A 19,910-nucleotide genomic window follows, 5' to 3' on the forward strand; every position below is an offset into this window, starting at 1 on the left:
GTAGAAAGAGAGAGGCTGTGGTGATGGCTCCACACCCTACGTGTGACTCAGCAGTACTGCCCTGCTTCCATGGCTGCCTAACTTTCCTCCACAGGCATTTCCCACCACAGTCTCCTCCCTCACATCTCTATCCATCTCTTCAGAGTCAACAGCAGCCCTCACCCTGGGATTCCTCCACAATCCGTAAACTCCAGCTCCCAGCCACTGCGCCTTGCAGGAGACCTATGTCCCTGTCCGGGGTATGTATGGCTGCAGCAAGGACTGTCTGATTCTCATTCTATTTAGGCTGCCACAGATCAGCTGTTTCACTCTCAGCCTTAAATGTTTCTCCTCTGACTCAGACAATTGCCCCAATGTGGGGACGGACCCCTGCTTCAGTTCCCCCACCCACTGAGGGCAGGTCCAGTCCTACTAACACTCCTGTTTTTTCCCCTTGTTCCTTCATCCTGCCAAGTCTTATGTGATTCTATATATTCTTTCCCACTGGTCAGGTACTCCTGTCCACTCTCAGCTGGTGCATTCTGCATGCACTTCCATGTCTGAAGGTGCATTCCTGATGTATCCATGGAGAGAGTTGTACTCCATGTCCACCTACTCCTCCGCCTTCTTCTTTTCTCCAGATTCCAGTCTTGACTTGCCAACTTATTAGCCCTGTGACCTTGAACAAGTCATTTTATCTTTTTAAAGTCTCATTTTTTCCCCATCAATAAAGTGGGGATAATACCAGCTTCAGAAAGCTGTGAAGGTTAAATCAAATGACTTGTGTAAAGCGGTTTTTTTTTTTTTTTTTAAGCCTGATTCACAGATACAAACTAGTGGTTACTAGTGGGTAAAAAGGTAAGGTGAGGGGCAAACTATGAGGGATAAAATAAATAAGCGACAAGGATATACTGTACAACACAGGGAATATAACCAATATTTTATAATAACTATAAATGGAGCATAACCTTTAAAAATTGTGAATCATTGTATTGTACCCCTGTAACTCGTGTAATGTGACTGTGACTGTGTGGGCTCAGTAGTGTTCAACTCTTTCACAGCCCCAAGGACTGTAGCCTGCCAGGCTCCTCTGTCTGTGGACTTTCAAAGTGGGCTACCACTTCCTACTCCCAGGCTCCTCCCAACCCAGGGATCAAACTCCAATCTCTAGGGTCTCCAGCATTGGCAGGTGGATTCTTTACCATTGCACCTTCTGGGATATTGTACATCAGCTGTCCCTCAAGGGAAAAAAAAAAGTTTTAAAAAAAGGTTGGAATAAAGTAAGCTCAGAGTTAAAAAAAAAAGTTAAGTGTTATAAGGTGTCAGTGAACACTATGATATCTGAATCGGAAAAGATTATGGATTCTAGGGTAAATTTCTTCTGGATTTCTTACTTCCTTTCTCAGTTATCTCACTCAGATGCTCAAGATCCAGAGGTATTCTGTTTCCTCCCTTCTTAGCCCTTGTATGGTTGGTTAGCATGTGATGACAATGGTGGAGATAGACTGAGAGCTTATATAGCAGAACATACTGTCAATACTGGTTTTAGTTATAAGAGATTGAAGACAAAACTAATTATCACAACAATAACTAACATCACTGAACATGTAATATGTGTTGGGGATCTTGCAATGTTTTTTTAATGTATTATCTCATGAAAAACATGGGGCATAGGTACTATTTTTGTCCCTGGTTTACAACTGAGGAAATTTAAGCTTAGAGTTTACAACTTAGGAAATTTAAGCTTAAGTAACTTGCCCAAAGCCAAATAGATAGAAAGTGATGAAGCTGGGACTTGTACTCATGTGCACTCTCTGACTTTAGAAATGGCTTCCCAAAAATGGGAGTTGTTTGGCCCTGTGAAGTTACATTAATCATTACCTTATCAAATATTTATTCCGTATTTACCATATACCAGTTTAAGTTTTCAAACATGAGTAAAACATGGGGCCTTCCTCTGGGAGACAAGAGAATAATGGAGGAGCGGATGTTTAAGCTAACAAAGTGAGCTGAGGTGAGTGTTAGTTGCTTAGTCATGTCTGACTTTTTGTGACCCCATAACTGTAGCCCTCCAGGCTCCTCTGTCCATGGGATTTCCCAGGTAAGAATACTGAAGCAGAGAGCCATTCCCTTCTCCAGGGGATCTTCCTGACCCCGGGATCAAGCCCAGACCTCCTGCATTGCAGGCAGACTCTTTACTCTCTGGGCCGCCAGGGAAGCCCAAAGAGAAGTCTGTTTCCACCTGGTTTAGAATCAGGGACATTTCACATGTGAGGCGAATGTGAAACCACTACACTACAGAAACAGGTGACTTAAGTTCAAATGAAACAAATTTACATGGGGTAGCAAGGAAGAACAAAAAGGAGAGTAGCAACATCTAAGGATCTGGAATCACTTAAGGTCATTTATATGAACTGCTTTCCATTTGTGAAGTAAAAAATAATGATTTACTAATCTAGCATATTTCATAGTCTTTATCATAAGCTTTATTAAACTAGGTGATGGGAAACGTCCATGTGTTATTGCTCAGTATTCATAGATTGTTGGTCATACAGATTTGTTGTCCATAGTTTTATAAGGTTAGAGAGAACACTGGTAGAGAATACACCATTTAATTTGAACTGTATAGAGTTCAGCCCATTTTTTTACAGACTGTTTTGGGAAAGATATCTTATTTAACTTGGATTCTAGGTATGTGTCTTCCAGAATTCTCAAGATTTAGAATTCCAGATGACCATGCAATTTCAGACCTATCCATGTACAATTACATAGAGGTAAGTGAGAAGGTTTTGTTATTTTCAGTAAGATCATGCACTGATATTCTAATAAAGATTCTTTAATTTTTCTTTGTTCCAGCCCCATCTCATGCATGCCGTGTAAGAATAGGTGCCAAAAGAAAACACACACACACACAGAGCATTCCTTTTTACATGGTTGAGATATGAAGGCAGAGACAGTGATAATGGCCCCCACACACCATCTTCATCTATATTTCAGGGACATTTAGGAGGTAACAAAAATGAAAAAGTGTCTGGTTTCAATATCTGATCATTCATAAGCTCAAGCCTTTAGTAGAGTTAGTAATACACTGTTTTAATGAAAAAATATTTTTGATATGAGCTAATATATTTGGAAAATTTAAGAGACGTTGATTAATCTTTCCATTCCTAATATTATAAGCTGTGAACTTAAAGTAGCATTAAATAGTCTTTGGGGGATTTTGTACTGAAAGAAATATATAACACCAAAGAAATTCACAGTCAGTAGATTAATACTCAGAAGAAAACCACAATTCCATTTTGAGCCAGGCATATGAAAACTCACAGTAAATGATTATGGTTATAGTTTTTCAATCAAATGAAAAAAATTTCCAAGATAAATTTTTAGAAAGAGTGTAGCTATTTTCCATCTCTCCTGAAGACAGAAAGAAATAAAGTAGACTTCAACTTGAGCAGAATTTTTTCATATGTGGTGAAGGTAAGCTTCTGTAAGCTTCTGGAATTCTCATTGAGATATCTTGCCTTGTCTTAAAAACAAGACAATTTTAACATAAGATTTAACCTCAATATGGAATAAACCTAGAGGCATAGCTTTAAACAGATCTCTTTTTGCCAAAATAATGTTGCAAACTGACCAGGAAATAACAGAAATTAATCAAATCTTTGGGCTCACAGACAACTGACAGATTCATGCAAACACTTGCTGAAATAGAATTGACCCTGGAGCAAAATAGAGTTCTAACAGGGTTTGCATAATTGCTGTACTTTTTCAAGTTACTGTCCTCTGACACTGGCTGAAAAGGAAATGACTGAAATGGATAGGAAGCAAGAGTTTATTTGACTACTTTGAGTCTGGCTTTGTGGTGAATGGGAATGAAGAGTGACACTAAGTTGTAGTAAACAATTAAAGATACTTTTTAAAAGATATTCTTTGAGACTCCTTACATTATTACAGATGCGAGCACACGTCAATTCAAGGTGGTTCATCTTCCAAAAGAACATAGAGAGATTTCTTCATGCTATTATGCCATCTACCTTTATTCCTCTTTATACCATGGTAAGGTCTGGATTCAAGACTTTTTCTCATTTTAATCTTCTGTTTAGCCATTATAGAATACTTAGGAATACTTTTTAAACTTTTACAGGTCACCTTTTCCAGAATAAGATACCATGAAGCAGTGCTGCGTTGGCACTGGCAGAAAAAGGTAGGAACAAGTTACACTTACTTGTAATTTGATATGTTGAAGTTCACAGTGTTATGGTTATGTTTACCTCAGACAAATACGGAAATAACGAAACAAACATCAAGTGTTTGCCTTCGGATAAAAAATGTCCTGGCTACACAGGTGACAGAATGCCTAATGAACAAAATTACAAAGAGGCAACTCTTGAAGAGAAGAAATTCAAAAAAGAAACTGATGCTAATATTTCTAAACTTTTTACTTTATTTTAGCAGCATGACCTTTTACTTTTATTTAGCAGTTGACTTTCTTCATGCAATACTCCTATGGGTTTAATTTATAAAATTGGGCAAAATCCTTTAGGATTGACTGTTTTGAATATTCTTTCGAAGGCCTGTTGCTGAAGCTAGAGCTACAATACTTTGACCACCTGATGTGAAAAGCTGACTCATTAGAAAAGACCCTGATGCTGAAAAAGATTGAGGGTAGGAGAAGAGGGTGACAGAGGGTGAGATGGTTGGATGGCATCACTGACTCAATGGACTTCAGTTTGAGCAAACTCTGGGAGATAGTGCAGGACAGGGAATCCTGGCATGCTGCAGTTCATGGGGTCACAAAGAGTCAGGCACAACTTAGCAACTGAACAACAAGTACAAATAATTCTATTTCTAAAAGACAAAACCAGTAATACAAAATTATATTTGTTCTTTGAGAAAAACATCTAAGTATTGTAGTGATTGTCAATGACTTAAGATGGGAATGCAATGAGATTCCTTCCAATGCTGAGATTTCTATGATTTTAACATTAAAAAAATTGGACAAAGTTAAATCACTTATAAAACACAATCTAATTCCAATGTAATGCTATGCCACATTAATTTTGGGCAGTCAACTCGCAGATGCCATTAAATGGAGATTCAGATTCCTGATCTTCCCCTGTGGAAATGTTACAACTTCATTCACTAAATAAATAGTTCTATTTAGTACGTAGATACTGAGCTAGGCATGGGGATGAACATGAGGCAGTCCCTACCCTTGGCATAGCTCAGAGACTAGTACAGGAAATGGACACCTTCAGTGGAGAGGCGTTGCCCTGGAGGGGAATGGTCATAGACCTGGGGAAAGAGAGTGGAGGTTGAAAAAACCTCTCAGACATTCAGAGCGGCAAGTATTCGGTGGAACTGGAAGAAGCTCATATGTGTGAATGAAAAGAGAAGGAGCTGGAATAGCAAGTAGGACCTGAAACATCATGAATGTTATTTTAAGGAAAATTGGAAGACAAAGCAGACTTGTAGTCTCAGGTGTGGATTTTAGAAAGATTACTTTGCTGTATAGAGACTAGATTGGAATGAATCAAGATTTATTCATACAGAGATGAATAAAATAAGGTCCCTGCCCTCAAAAAGCTAAAAGTTCAAAGGGGAAAGAGATAGCAATAGGCAGTTAAATGTAGGACCATGGGTGTAATGTTAGAGGCCAGGATGATACAGGAATGCACACAACCCAGGCTGGACTCCTCGGCTTGTATGGTTGATAGGCTGTAGATGGTGAAGGTGCCTAAGTCTTTGAATGTGCATCTTCCAAGTCACAGAGGTTCACTGGACCCATCACTCTTCTTAGGAACACCTCGTACAAGGTCTGAGTGGTGACTGAATCACTTGTGGCTTCTTCCAAGACAGAGTTCATAATTCTTTTTTTTTTTTTTTCAACTGTGGATTTCTTTGTGGCTGGACAAAGACTGTATGCTAAGAATTCTTTATACAGAACATGTGGATTCATGAATTTCTGGGAAGAGAGAGGAGAGAGAGGAAGGCAGGAAGCTTCAAATTACCAGCCATTGCAGGACTTCACCTAGTGGTCATGCAATGAAATCTCTGTTTCACACTAAAGAACAAATAGAAAAGTGAAACAATGTTGTTTAAGAATGAGGTCTATTTTCAAGATTTTAATCTCTGAACAAATAAAAGGAAAGTTCTTACTCTTTTTACAGGTGATAAATAGAGGACTTTTTCTCTTTGGAACACTGATAGCTGTCAGTGGTACCTACCTACTTATGCGCTACAGATCACCAAGATCCCTGGACTACTTGAGAAGACCATCAGAGTGGGTCACTTACTTCCAGAATACAGGACATGTTTCCCTGTAAATTCCTTGGAGTCACTAGAACAAATTCCTAATGTCATTAACAAGTGATAAAAAGATCCTGAAGTAGCAAATATTTGATTTTTCTGTAACCAAAACTGGAACAAAATCATGTTTCCATTATCATTTAATTCACTAATGGAAGATATTTGTCAGCTTATAATCAACTTCCATGTAGAATTTCTCTGCAAGTTTATTGTAATTAATGAAAAAATAACCCATCACTTTCAGTTGTAAAATGCAGTTTTCCCACAGCACTATTGTTAGGTCAGATCATTCTAAATATAAAAGCACAATGACTAAGATCTCTTTCACTTCTCAAAAAGTAAGGCCCTAAAGACCTCAAGAAGTCACAATCATAGTTTTCTTTAAAGCACTTAATAGAAATCATGATAGGATTCACTTAACACCTGGGGCTAAAAGTCACAATTTGCCTAATGGATTAGTATAGTTGTACTTTTCATCACTTGGATGAAACTTACTCAAACACAGGGCTCAGATTTTCTTGCTAAAACTAGAAATATAAATAAGCAAAGGGGGCTTTCTCAAGAGTTCAAAATGAATCAGTTTTATTTCCCAGTCTTCAAATGCCAGTATTACCTTCTGAGGATTTCTTAAATTTATTTTTTAATTTAAAAAAATTTGTGGTAAAAGTCATAATATAAAACATACTATTTTAATCATATTTAAGGCTATTAAAGCCACACTAAATGAAGGGTAGGAAGAGTCTTATTTATAAATGAAATATCTATATACATATAGGTAGAAAGGAAACAGTTTCATAGAAAGATGAAGCCATGTTTATTCCATTTCAGAAGCAACTTATTAACATTCTTAAACTATATGTTGCAAAACCAGGGATAAACTTGATGTTTAAAAGTTCATTTAGTATTATTTCTAAATCACTGGATATACTTTCATTCTTAAACTATATGTTGCAAAACCAGGGATAAACTTGATGTTTAAAAGTTCATTTAGTATTATTTCTAAATCACTGGATATACTTTGTTAAATGCATTAATTATCTTACAGGAAATCATTATTCTTCCAAATCATGCGATTTTACATTTCTTTTGAGAATGTCAGTAATTTTCACAGAACTACTAAAGTTTCAGAATCATTGATAATTAAAACAAGGCCTGGAAAAGTTTTCCTCCTAAAATCTCCACCAAATACCTTCAAACTGTATTAAATTTTAAAGAAATGTATGAAATCAGACAACTTAAATTTTTATGTGGAGAACTTCTGTCTTTTCTAGATTATATAGACATGCTTATTTGCACTGACAGTTGGAATTTGTTTTTGTTGTTATACATGATCTTATGTTGTCATAACTTAGAGTATTAACTTAAATGTGATTTAGAAATATAGGAATAAAGAACAATTTGGAGAAAACAAAAAATAAATCTGTTTCTTCAGAAACAAAGCAAAAAAGTTCATTTAGTGGATACTCTTTTTTTGGTTCTTCCTTCTTCAATAGGCCAACTGAATCATTTAGCAGTCTTCCAAATGTGATTAATTATGAAGATGCAACACCAGTAGAATAGTCATGTAAGAAATAAAAATTAGGAAATAAAATTATTCACTTACTTCCCTATATTGTCAAAGAAATCCTTGAGTCCTAACAATCCATTTTTAGTGTAAATAACGACTCATGAAAAAATGGTCTCTTCAGTAGCTCTGACCACTATTTATGCAGTGGATTTATTGAAAAGCAATGAAGATTAAATAACACATTTCACAAATACACTTCTACACTTACTTTCATTCTCCTTCAAATGTAGCTTTGTTTGGCTTTGCTGGAACTTTTTTTCTAAATCTAGAATTCTTGGAAAATGATGAGAAATCACTAGGAGGAGAGACTAATCCTACCATGTTAATATTTGAAATGAAATAGATGTAGACATCTATCTTCCATCAACACTGGCTTCACCATGTACATCCATTGCTAATGTACGATTACCTTTAAATCTTGATCACCTTGAAATTCATCATTTGTGTGTGTGTGTGTGTGTGTGTTGCTTTTAACCACCTGAGCCACCAGTAGAGCCCTTGTGTGTTGCTTTGCAATGGTACCTTCTAGAGCTTGCTCAGCAACACTTTGTCTGAAGCTCGTCTTTATCATGTTACACATAGAGCAACAGTCTTTGGTTTCACATAAAATTAAGGAATTTATTTTCTTTTTCATCCTAGAATTGTCTGCTTGATAAACTTGATTGAACAAACATTTGACATGACACTAAATAGGACCCAACACTACAGAAAATTCGAGATTTTCTAGCTATTTCACACATGTGTATGAAACAAAGTTATTTTTGTTATGCCTGATGTCTGAATCCCTGAGCGGGAAGAGAGAAGGCTTCCAAGACAATGCAACTCGCAAAAAAAGGAAAGTTTATTGCTGACTCGAGTCAGGGCTCCCGCCGCGCGTCCAACGCAGTGGTATGGGGTCAGAGAGCGCTGAGCTCAAGCTGTTACCCAATTTGTAAGGTGTGCATAAGCAGTTGGTAGCTGGCTTAAGCGGATTGGTTACATGTTTGCAAAGTAATCTTATTGGCCCAAACCTTCGTGGGCTTTTTTCAAACTTGGGCGTTCACGGGCTTTTCAGCTTTCCCCTGATAGGTTCCCTTTTTCTTGCTAGGCACATGTTGATTGGCTGGCTCCAGGTTACCTGATGGGGGCGGGGAATCCCACCATTTCAGGGGAAACCGAAACCCAGGTCCGGGCCGCCTGCCATCCCCAGCAGCCCCATAATTTTAACTGCTAAGGATGTCTCTTTTTTTATTTTTTGAGAAATATATTATGTGCTTTGGAAAATTCAGTCATTTAAAAATATGTATTTGAAGTGAAAATTTCTGACATGTTAGAAGTTGATGGTGCCTGATACACAGCTTGTGCCACAAGTGATTTTCCATTGTATAAAGCAACCACTGAATTAAAAGAATCTGTCTTGCTCAATTGCTCCCTGAGGTCAAATAGTCCAAGAGCAATTCAGATTCCCTTCTGAATCACAGAAGTTCTGTTAATATTACACAGAATGGGGAATTCCAAAATGGTCCTTTTAATGATAGTCTAAATGGTGGCTGATTTAAGTCCCATTGTTCATTACCGTTATTCATTCCTGTAAAGGATGAACTTGGATTACATCAACCTTTGACCCATTGGTTCTGTCACTGTTACCCACTGATAATGATTCATCATTAGTGATAAAAATGATGGAAAAAGAGTTAAAAGTCACTTTTTGCTTTGGCTTGTCCCTTTCTTTCTTTGACATCACAATGGATCTTAAACACATTTCTCTCCCAAATGCAGATATGTCTTTAGCCAATGTCTGGCATCTCAGCAGTTAGAAATGTAAGAGCTGCAAGAGGGCTCTTTAAAACTGGGTAGGGAGAAAATAAAGTTGAATATTAAGTAAAAGCTTGGCCCTTAATCTGGATTGACATTTAGGAAAATTGGATTAATTTAATTTGGGTTGTTCTTTTTTACTTATTAGCTGATGTGGAGTTAGGTGGTAATGCTCAATCTACTTAATTAAGCCTAGAATTTAATGTCTTTTATTTATTATAATCCTTATTAACTTTACTACATAAGTCTCTTTCAATGCAGTATAATATCCATAGATTCAAATTGCATGAACCTTCCATGAAGGCAGCTAGATGTGTTTCATTTTGAACATTAATTCATTCCACAAATATTCAATGAGCCCTTATGAGCTGAGGCAACTTGTGCTACAATCTGGGGATATGTGGGCAGCAGAGACAGACAAGACCCTTCCTAGAAGAGTTTCAGCTTGGTATACTTACTAACGTCCCTTTAATTAGGTTGAGTTTTCCTTGTATCAAGATTACATATCAGTTGGTGAAAATATACAACAGCAAACCAGGTTCAAATCCAGGTACCAAAGTGTCCTGAAGCAAGCAAATTTTAACTCCTTTGAACCTAGCTCATAAATCCATAAATAAAATAATATTAGTATCTATGTCATGGAGTTTTGTAAAGATAATGGATGTAATCTGCATAGTGCAGTAAGAATTTTAAATAAATTATTAACTTTGTATTTGTTATCATTACTAAACATAAAATGTTTTTTGATGTATTAAACTCTGATTTTAATAAAATTTTACCTAACAAATGCAAACCTATATTGGTAGGTCTTAGAATTGTTATCATATTCAATGGGAATATCCTACACATCCCATCCCAGAGTCTGGCTGAAACCAAGAAATATTTGCAACTTATGGCCTTTTGGGGCTTCCCAGGTGGTACTAGTGGTAAAGAACTCACCTGCCAATGCAGGAGACATAAGAGACGTGGTTTCAATCCCTGGGCTGGGAAGATCCCTTGGAGGAGGGCATGGCAACTCACTCCAGTATTCTTGTTTGGAGAATTCCAGGGAAAGAGGAGCCTGGTGGGCTACAGTCCGTAGGGTTGCAAAGAGTTGAACACAACTGAAGCGACTTCACACACACATCACACACACACACACACACATTCACACACACATGCCCTTTTTACTTTACCTTCTCATACCCCCACTCTTTGTTCTATAAAAGAAGCTAGCATCCCGACCCCAGCAAGATGGTTCTCTAGGACATTAGCATGCCATCTTCTGGGACTCCTGGCTTTCAAAATAAAGTCATTAATTCCTCATCCCAAAACCTTGTCTCCCAATTTATTGACATGTCATGTGGCTTGCAGAACAATCTTGGACTCAGTAACAGAAGTTCCTCCTATTAGTATTATAAATGTGTGGTGGCTGCAATTGCTGGTGACTGACATCCATGTGTTGCAGGAAGGGGGACCCCTTCCAAGGCCTGAGAGTGGGCTCTTGTTTAACACTTAGAAATGAATTGTCCACAGAGACATGGGCTGACAAAGCAAGAGATTTTATTGGGAAGGGAAGCCCAGGCAGAGAGCAGCAAGGTAGAAGAGCAGAGGAGAACTGCTCTGTCACATGCCTTGCAATTTCGGTGACGGGATTACTTTCCCGGTTGACTCTGGCCAATCAGTCTGACTTGGGGTCATTCCTGGGGGCGCATACAGTGCTCAGCCAAGATGAATTTCAGCGAGGAGGATTCTGGGCGGTGGTAGGACATGGGGCATCTTCTTTTGACCTTTCCCAAATTCTTCCGGTTGTTAGTGGCTTGTTAGTTCCATGTTCCTTATTGGGACCTCCTGTCATAAAATAACTGATGGAAATGAGCACTTTGGTGCCTGGTCAAAGTGGGCAGTTTCTGTCAGCGTGTTTCCCCTAACACTTGTTTACCGATTTGGCAGCAGAGACCCGGTCACACCTCTTTGTACTTCCACCACTTCTCCTTCCTATGCCCTCTGTAACTCTTTCCAAAAATAGTTGCTTGTCCCTGTTGCATGTATGTAGAAATAAATAAGACTGGGTCTCTGCTCTTGAGAAGTTCACTATTTGGTGAGGGTGACAAGTACATAAATATACTGCTGCCAAAGGTGATACATGCCATGAGGGAGGTGACTGGTGAGGCTATGGGAATATACAGGAAAGATAACCAATTCAGAGGTAGGTAAGAGCAAGTAGATCCTGATCTCAGCCCTTCTGAGGCGAGGAGACGTTTAGACAAGCAGGAGAGACAAAATGTTCCAAGGAAAGGAAATGGGCTAAGACAAAGAGGTAAAATAACATGTCAATTTCTGGGGACAAGAAATACTACAGTTCCCTGGAGCCTGAGGTGGCTAAAGGGACAGTGTGTGGGGAAAATGAGACTGGATGAGACTGGTGTGTGAAAAATGAGATGGCCATGCAGGACCTGAGAGTCAGCTCAGGGGCCTTATTTTTCATTATGAAGGCAACAGAACCCTTAAAGGACTTGTTCTGGGTAGTGATGTAAGAAAATTTGCCCTTGAGAACAATTAATCTGGTGGCAGTATAAAGTGAATGGATTAAGAGGAAAGCAAGAATAAAGAGGCCCAAGGGAAAGAAGCCCTCGAATGAGACAAGAAGATGGGGCCAGAGAGTCAGTAACAAAAATAGCAGAGAAAGGGGTCCTAGAAACATTGAGAGCAGAAACTCACAATTAAGTGGGAGCTGTCAACAATGTCACAAGTGTCAATGCCACAGATGCCAGGAAAAAAAAAACCTGACTGGTGTCCATTGCTCTAACGTGGGAGACCATCAATGACCTTAACGAGTGCTGTTTCTGTGAGAGTGTGGTAGAAGAAGGAATCACCAATTTGCAATGGGTTGAGGAACAAATATGTGAATTTACTAAATGGCAGGTTTTCTGAGGCTGTGGCTCAACCTTATTCACTGTGTAGCCTCAGTGATTAGTAATTGTCTTTGCTTGGGCTTCCATAACACGTTACTGAGTGGCTTAAACAATAGAAACTTAAACACTAGAAACTCATTTCTCACAGACTTGGAGACTGGGAAGTCTAAGATCAAGTTGCCAGTTAGGTTTTCATTCTGAGGCCTCTTTTCTTGGCCTGTAAATGGGCACATTCTCTCTATATTCTCCTGTCAGTGGAGAGAGAAAATGAGGTAGTTTCTCTTTGTCTTCTTATAAGGGTACTTATAACCACACGAGGGCCCCACCCTCATGATCCCATTCTCGTATGTCCCTATTTACCTACCAAAGGCCCCATCTCCTACACCATCACAGTGAATATCTGATATTCAGATATTCAGCCCATAACAGCAAGCAAACATTTTAGATGTTTAATAATTATTGGTCAACCAAATGCTTATTGAGTGATGATGTGGCATCAATTTTCTTTAAGTTAACAGTGATGAGGAGTAGAATAAAATGATAAGCTAGAGGGAGTTGAGAATATATTTTGAATTAAATTTGCATGGTTATATGCTAGAGTTTGGAGAAGGAAGTGGCAACCCACTCCAGTATTCCTGCCTGGAGAATCCCATGGACAGAGGAGCCTGACAAGGGGTCACAAGAGTCAGACATGACTTAGTGACTAAACCACCACCACCATGCTAGAGATATTGAGCCAGTAGTAGGGAGAAATTTAGGATATAAGTAAAAGAGAAAATTATTACTTGAGAGAGGTCCCTGAAGCAGAGAATGGGGGTGGGGAAAAAAACAAGAATCTCGGATCAGATTGGTCCTGAGAGATCTTTCCCATTACCTTGCAGCTAAAGAGTGAAGTCAGAGTTAGAACATGGAGGCAAGGAGTTGAGGAATTTCATGATAATAACTTTATTTTTCCCAACAAATAAGAAGCAAGATTGTTGATAAAAATGAGGTTGGGGCATAGTAGGACAAGAGAGTAAGATGAGAACTGATGATTTGTAATAGCAATAGCAACTGAGTAGAGAGTAGATTGGGCTTCCCAGGTTGTGCTAGTGGTAAAGAATTTGCCAGCCAGTGCAGGAGACCCAGAGGTTTGGGTTCAATCCCCGGGTCGGGAAGATCTCCTGGAGGAGGGTATGGCAATCCACTCCAGTGTTCTTGCCTTGGAGATCCCTCAGACAGAAAAGCCCGAGGAGCTACAGCTCATGGGGTCACCAAGAGTTAGACACCACTGAAGTGACTTACAGACACACACACACACAGACTGGATCATCCAGAGATCCAAAGATTACTAGACAATAATAACGGAATGTCTCACTCCTCACTGAGTACAGATGCTGGGAATCTTATGTGGTTTTTCTCCAGCTTATCTTATTGACTACAGTCATGGAGAAAGCACATAGCTGGATTGAACCAGGGATTTGATTTTGTTTTCAGAACGAATGTGCACGAAAAATGTTGGAATATGAAAGTTGAGAATGATGGGTCATGATTTAAAATAATACAAGTGACTAAGTGATTTTAAAGAGGTGAAAGCTAGAGGGGTTTGGCAGATTGAGCAAGAGACTAGAGAATTTTGGTGAGAGAGGAGAAAAGAGTAGCAAAAGGCAATGATTAAGGAAAACATACATGACTGAAGTTAGAAACTGGAATATGAAGCATGCTCTAGTCTGTTACTTTAGACTTCCTTCTTGTTAGCACTTAACATGAAACCTGCCATGGTCAGTTCTTGTCTTTTATGACTCAAAAAGTGATTTCCAGACAAAGGATCTGTACCATTCTTCAGAGGAGATTCAGCGAATTAAATTATGGGAAGTGCGAAATCCCCTTTATGAGGTTTTTCAATTCTAAGAGTGCTTGAGAACATAGAGTTTTGAGGGTTGCCATTGATTGGGTCCGTCCAGAACACTTTTGCTTCCTTTTTCTGGTTTAGAGAGTGACGTAGAGAGACTAAATTCGTCACGGATTTTTTTTAAGACAGTGACTCACCGTGCAAAATTTAATCAAGCTGGAAGTCCCTTAGAGCTGCACCAGCTGTGGGGGAAGAGTATGATTCTTTTCTGAGGGAAACTGTCTACCCAGAACAGTTCGAGGGAGGGTTGTTCATAGTCTTTGACTCACAGTTTGAATGGAAAAGAGAAAACGGCCTTGACAATGAGCAATGACACCATCAGGCAGCCAAGAAACAAGAAGAGCACAAAGGACGAGTGTCTGGTGTCCTTGGATGGCCAGTCTCCAGTGCAGCCTGGTCCATGCATGTCCAGGATGTGGTTGTTCCAGCCCAGGAGAGATGCTCCTGACCACACTATTGAGGACAGCCAGATGCAAGGAATGCTCCTCCAGGCCTGGGGAAAATGGATCACTCTGACATGGATCATGCAAATATAACACTCATACGCCAGCCTGGTTAGGGTGATGATGGAAACAATCCCTGCAAGAAGAGAAAGTGGGACAGCATAGCAGGGCACGGTGGGGGTGCAGGGGAGTGGGGGAAGACCGAACAGGAACAACAAGGTGCTCCAAAAGCCAAAATATATTAAGAGAAATAATGCCTCATAGTCCTCAGGAAATTCAACTGGAGATACATTTACTCAGAAAGTGTGGAATGGAAAATGGCATGTGTTCTTTAGTCACCAAGTCATATCTGACACTTTTGCAACCCTATGAACTGTAGCCCAACAGGCTCCTCTGTCCGTGGGACTTCCCAGGCAAGAACACTGGAGTGGGTTGCCATTTCCTTCTTCAGGATGTCTTTCCAACCCAGGGATTGAATCCGAGTCTCCTGCATTGGTAGGCAGATTCTTTACCACTGAGCCACCAGGGAAGCCCCTGTGAACTACAGCAGGACAGAAATAAAAGCTCTAAAATCAGCTCTGGCCTAATGGTGCAGCTGTTGTGTTAAATTTTCTGAGAGAAAAACTCCAGAGAGAAACTCTGCAGTGTTTCAGGAAGAGTCACTAAAACAGTCATCTTTTGGTTTTCACTTCTCTCAACTGTCTCACTCAGCTATAGAGATGATGTCAAAGTAGGTTTCACAGGTGTGAACTGACCAAAGTGATGATAAAATTGCGCAGGAGCTGTGTTTACCTACCTACTAGCACCGTCAGCCCATGAACTTTCACAGGCCTGACTGCTGACAAGGGATGGAAGTCTGTGAGACTGTGTCTTCATCTATGCCTCTATTTTGCAGCAATTAGGCTTTAACAATATTTTTCTTTTATTTCTCTGTCCCTCCTGAGAGAGTGATTTATTCACGCATTAAGCTCCTTTTGAGTATCTACTGTGTGCTGGGCACTGGGCCGACACTGGCAACTCAGTGATGATGGAAACTCAGAAATCTAGATTTTTAGAGGGGAAGTAGATGAGTTAAGCAACTGTAAAAACCATACAGGAAGTAAAAGTTACAATTTAATACAATATATTGTAGGAATCACAGAAAAAGGCACTTGTGAATAAGGCAAGAGAAGTGTATTCCAAGAAGAATAAAGAATTATTCTGGAACATAGAGGCAATAAATGACAGAAAATGGTCTAAGAATGAGGAGAGGATTCTAAGATACTGGGTCTCAGAGAATAACTAGAAAGGAAAGATAACATCACAAGGAACAGATAGGGTCTTACTAAGAAAGGCTCTTAATTTCTTGCTAGAGTTTTCATTTGGTTGTTTGTTCCTATTTTTCTTTTCCTTTTTGACCTTTTCCTGCTTAGAATAGTAAATTATAAATCCATTACATCATCATGCTTTTTAAGCATAGAAGTGACAATAGTTAAGTTCTCCCTTTCTTCCTCTGTCTTTTTTCTCTGAAAAAACAGTCATTGAAGCAGCTGTATAGAATTCGAAACAGTCCAGTGCATGGAGACCATCTAGCAGGCTTTTGCAATAGTCCGGGCAAGATATGATGGAGCCTGAATTAGGATATTTTTATAGGTATGAACAGTGAAGTCTGTATTCCAGAGACATTTAGCAATTAATATCATCAGAATCCTCCAACTTCTTGAATGTGAAGAGAGAGGAGAGTGGAGTCAGAGTTACTTGGAGGTTTCTGACCTGCCTGATGAGTAAAGAGAGTGGTTAATGAAGACGAAAATCTACTACAAAAATGTATGGGTTAGATAGTGAAATGTTGTGGCTGTGACCGGTGAATGATACCAGGATGCCTGGCCTCCGGAGGAGAGGATTTCCATCTGGGGCCAAAGAGGAGGCTTGGGGCCAGAGAGGAGGCTTGGTTACTTGGAGATTTTGTGTAGCAAAGTTTTATTTACATATAAAAGGGAAAGAGAAAGCTTCTGAGATAGACATCAGAAGGGGGCAGAAAAGACACTCCCTTGCCAGTTTTTAGCAAGGCATCTTATACTTAGCAAGCTGTTGATTACAGATAAAAGAAACACCTCAAGGCTGAGACAATTGTACCTGGGTTTCTCTCCCACAGCATACACATCTGTACAAGGGGCAACTACTGGGGAAGGGTTGTCTCTGGGCAAGATATACTGTATCCATAAAACAATTGACATGCCTTGAAGGAAAACAGATCTCCAAGCAAGATACATAGTTTCATTAACATAGCTAAGAAAAACATTTTCTTGAGTAAGATTATTTTTTGGGCAATTAGCAGCTCAAGGTTTGGGAAAAAGTTACTTTAAGGAGATTATCATTTTGGCATAGCAACATTGGATCAAAAGGAGCCTCCTGTGGCTCAAGGAATGGGGTGGGGTGGGGTGGAGTGGGGTAGTCAGCTGCTTGGCTTGTCATTTGTTTCCTCCTGCCGCTTGGGAACCTTCCTACCTGACTGCTAAACCTTTCAATATGAGGGAGAAAATGAAATTGTGAGATCCCTAGAACACAGTGGCATAAACATCTGTTGAATGCATGGATCAAGAGTGGTTCTAGGAGGGCTTCCCTGGGGACTCAGTGATAAAGAATCCGCCTGCCAATGCAGGAGACACAGGTTCGACCCCTGATCTGTGATGATCCCATATGCCAAAGAGCAACTAAGCCTGTGCGCCACAGCTGTTGAATCTGTGCTCTGGAGCGCAGGAGTCACAACCTTTGAAGCCTGCAGAGAAACCATCACAATGAGAAGCCTGGGCACCGCAGCTAGAGAGCAGCCCCCGCTTGCCCCAACCAGTACTGAGGACCCGGCACAGCCAAAAATAAATAATTTAAATTTTTAAAAAAGGGCTTTAAATCATTTAAAGTGCTTAAAAACAGAGTGGTTCTAGGAAAAGTGATTCTGATGGGGAATGAAAATAAAACTGGTGTCATGATAACCAGTAGGAGTGTGGAGACTAGGTTATACCATGATAAATATTTTATTACAAGGACAGTATTACTCCCAGTGTCTGATACATGTGCTAGTCAATAAACACTCACTGAATAAATGAGTATTTAGTAAGTACATAAGTGACTGAAAGATTGTTTTGGAATATGGTAGAAGGAAATAACTCAGAAAATAGTGATAATGATAGTAAAGGATGGATTTAAATTTAAGTAGAATAGGAAATTTTGGAGACCAAATATCCAAGTAGATATGCTGTCTTCAGAACTAGTAATCTATTTTCCCCTTTTACATTTATTTCTGAAAGACTGATATTATCTTTTTTAACTGAGTATATTCATAGAAGAAAATCTAAAAATAGTGACACAATAAATTGACTCTAATAAAATACTGTTGGTTTTATTTAATTTACAAACTTTCTTATTAAGTATAATGCCATTTAATTATATATTAATACTTGATGTTGAAGCATAGCTTGACCTTCAACTTCAGTATGATTTAATCCTTTACTGGCAAAGAAGTTTAGTGCAAATAATTATGTTGTAGGTTAACAAATCTCAGTGTACTTTACAGACCAATAAATGTGTTATTATGGTTAAAACAATAAATTAGTATAATTTTAACTTTCATACATTCACTTATTTATTCATTAAGTACATGTGTCAATCATTGTGCTAGAAATTCAGCATGAAGTGGTGAGTGAAGCAAGCATTTTATGGAACTTACCACAGTCCAGAGGGTAAAAGAGAAGAGATTAAAACAACCCAGAAAGTAAAACAGGTAAACCTGTGAAGTGCTATGGAAAGACGAGATACCGCAGAGATAGAGAATAAGGTGAGGTGAGATGAGAGAAGTCATAAAGGCATGGTGAACAAGGTGTCACTAAAAGCCTCGTGCTCAGAGATGAAATAGGGAGTCCAGTTTTGTGATGTCAGAATGCAGGAGTTGACTACATTTTCCCTTATTATTATTTCGGTCGAAGAACATTTTTTTCTTTATGTATTATTTGTCAGCATTGGGTCTTAGTTGCAGCCAGAGGGATCGTCCTTGCAGTGCACAGGCTTCTTTCCAGCTGTGACATTCGGGCTCCAGAGTGTACAGGTTTATTAGTTGCCCCTCAGTATGTGGGATCCCAATTCCCTGATCAGGGATCGAGACTACATCCCCTGCATTGGAAGGCGGATTCTTAACCACTGGACCACAAGGGAAGTCTCAAGATTTTTAAAATATTATATAATCTTTGACTATGCCTCTGTCTTTACAAGCACAATGGGTTTCAATTCCTGAATTAAACTACTTTTATTCTGTTCCATGACCAGTTAGTAGAGACCTAGAGAGAGCAAAGCTTGCATTTCTTAGGGATAGCAATAAGTCCTCCCAATAGCATGGGTGTATATAAGCAGCAGGCCTAGTCACACAGATTTAGCCTTCCAGTGTGGCCCACTTAAACAGAACTAAACTACATCCTTTTCTTGCAAAATATATATATCAGCCTCCCTCCCCCCCCCCTTAATACTTTATTTACTAATGGATTTCAATCCTGAGTCCTAATTGCTTGTTATATTCTAGTTGATTCCCAGAACACATCCCGGGAGGATGAAAATGCATGGACTGTATTACAACTGTGTTACACATACTTTTTAACTGATGTTAAGCCTAAATCTCTATTTCCTTTGACACTATGGACAGGAAAGGGGAAGGTGACTATTGCAAACTGTGCATCTATTGTGAAACAAGCCCCAAGGCAATCATTCTGTGGGAGATATCCCTCACCATTTTTTTTGTGTGTGTGTGTGTGTGGAAAAAAGAGGTCTGTGGCTCAAAAAGGGTAAGAAGTGGTGAAGATAGTTTTGACAACTCAGGAATGGACTGGCTGATTTCAAAACTCGTGATTTTGTTGTTACACAACCTATTGTACTATAGGGCAACTTTTATTACCCCATAGCGGAAGTGTGATGACCCTGCTTATCCTGGAAAGATGTGAATTGATCACGTACATATTAAGTGCCTCTTAGTCTGCTGAGTGGGCTCAGCGGTAAAGAATCCACCAGCC

At 39.2% G+C, this 19,910-nt stretch overlaps 2 protein-coding genes across 2 annotated transcripts in view; one reads left to right on the top strand and one right to left on the bottom strand.

The window, feature by feature from the left end:
- KMO (kynurenine 3-monooxygenase) overlaps window positions 1-7,898 on the top strand; it is a 67,605-nt gene extending 59,707 nt beyond the window's left edge. Inside the window, 5 exon segments of the mRNA XM_070474357.1 lie at window positions 2,671-2,753; window positions 3,934-4,035; window positions 4,124-4,183; window positions 6,150-6,287; window positions 6,290-7,898. Coding sequence (XP_070330458.1) covers window positions 2,671-2,753; window positions 3,934-4,035; window positions 4,124-4,183; window positions 6,150-6,287; window positions 6,290-6,352 — 446 coding nt within the window. The 3' untranslated portion in view covers window positions 6,353-7,898.
- A 1,139-nt stretch (window positions 7,899-9,037) lies between these two features.
- On the bottom strand, window positions 9,038-15,753 carry OPN3 (opsin 3). Its single transcript, XM_070473748.1, is given in 5 exon segments — window positions 9,038-9,735; window positions 12,694-12,791; window positions 14,704-14,753; window positions 14,756-15,013; window positions 15,678-15,753. Coding segments are annotated over 5 exon segments (801 nt in total). The 3' UTR covers window positions 9,038-9,416.
- Window positions 15,754-19,910: the final 4,157 nt, after the last annotated feature.

Source organism: Odocoileus virginianus, chromosome 11 (genome assembly GCF_023699985.2).
Source record: "Odocoileus virginianus isolate 20LAN1187 ecotype Illinois chromosome 11, Ovbor_1.2, whole genome shotgun sequence".
In the NCBI taxonomy this organism is placed as follows: Eukaryota; Metazoa; Chordata; class Mammalia; order Artiodactyla; family Cervidae; genus Odocoileus; species Odocoileus virginianus.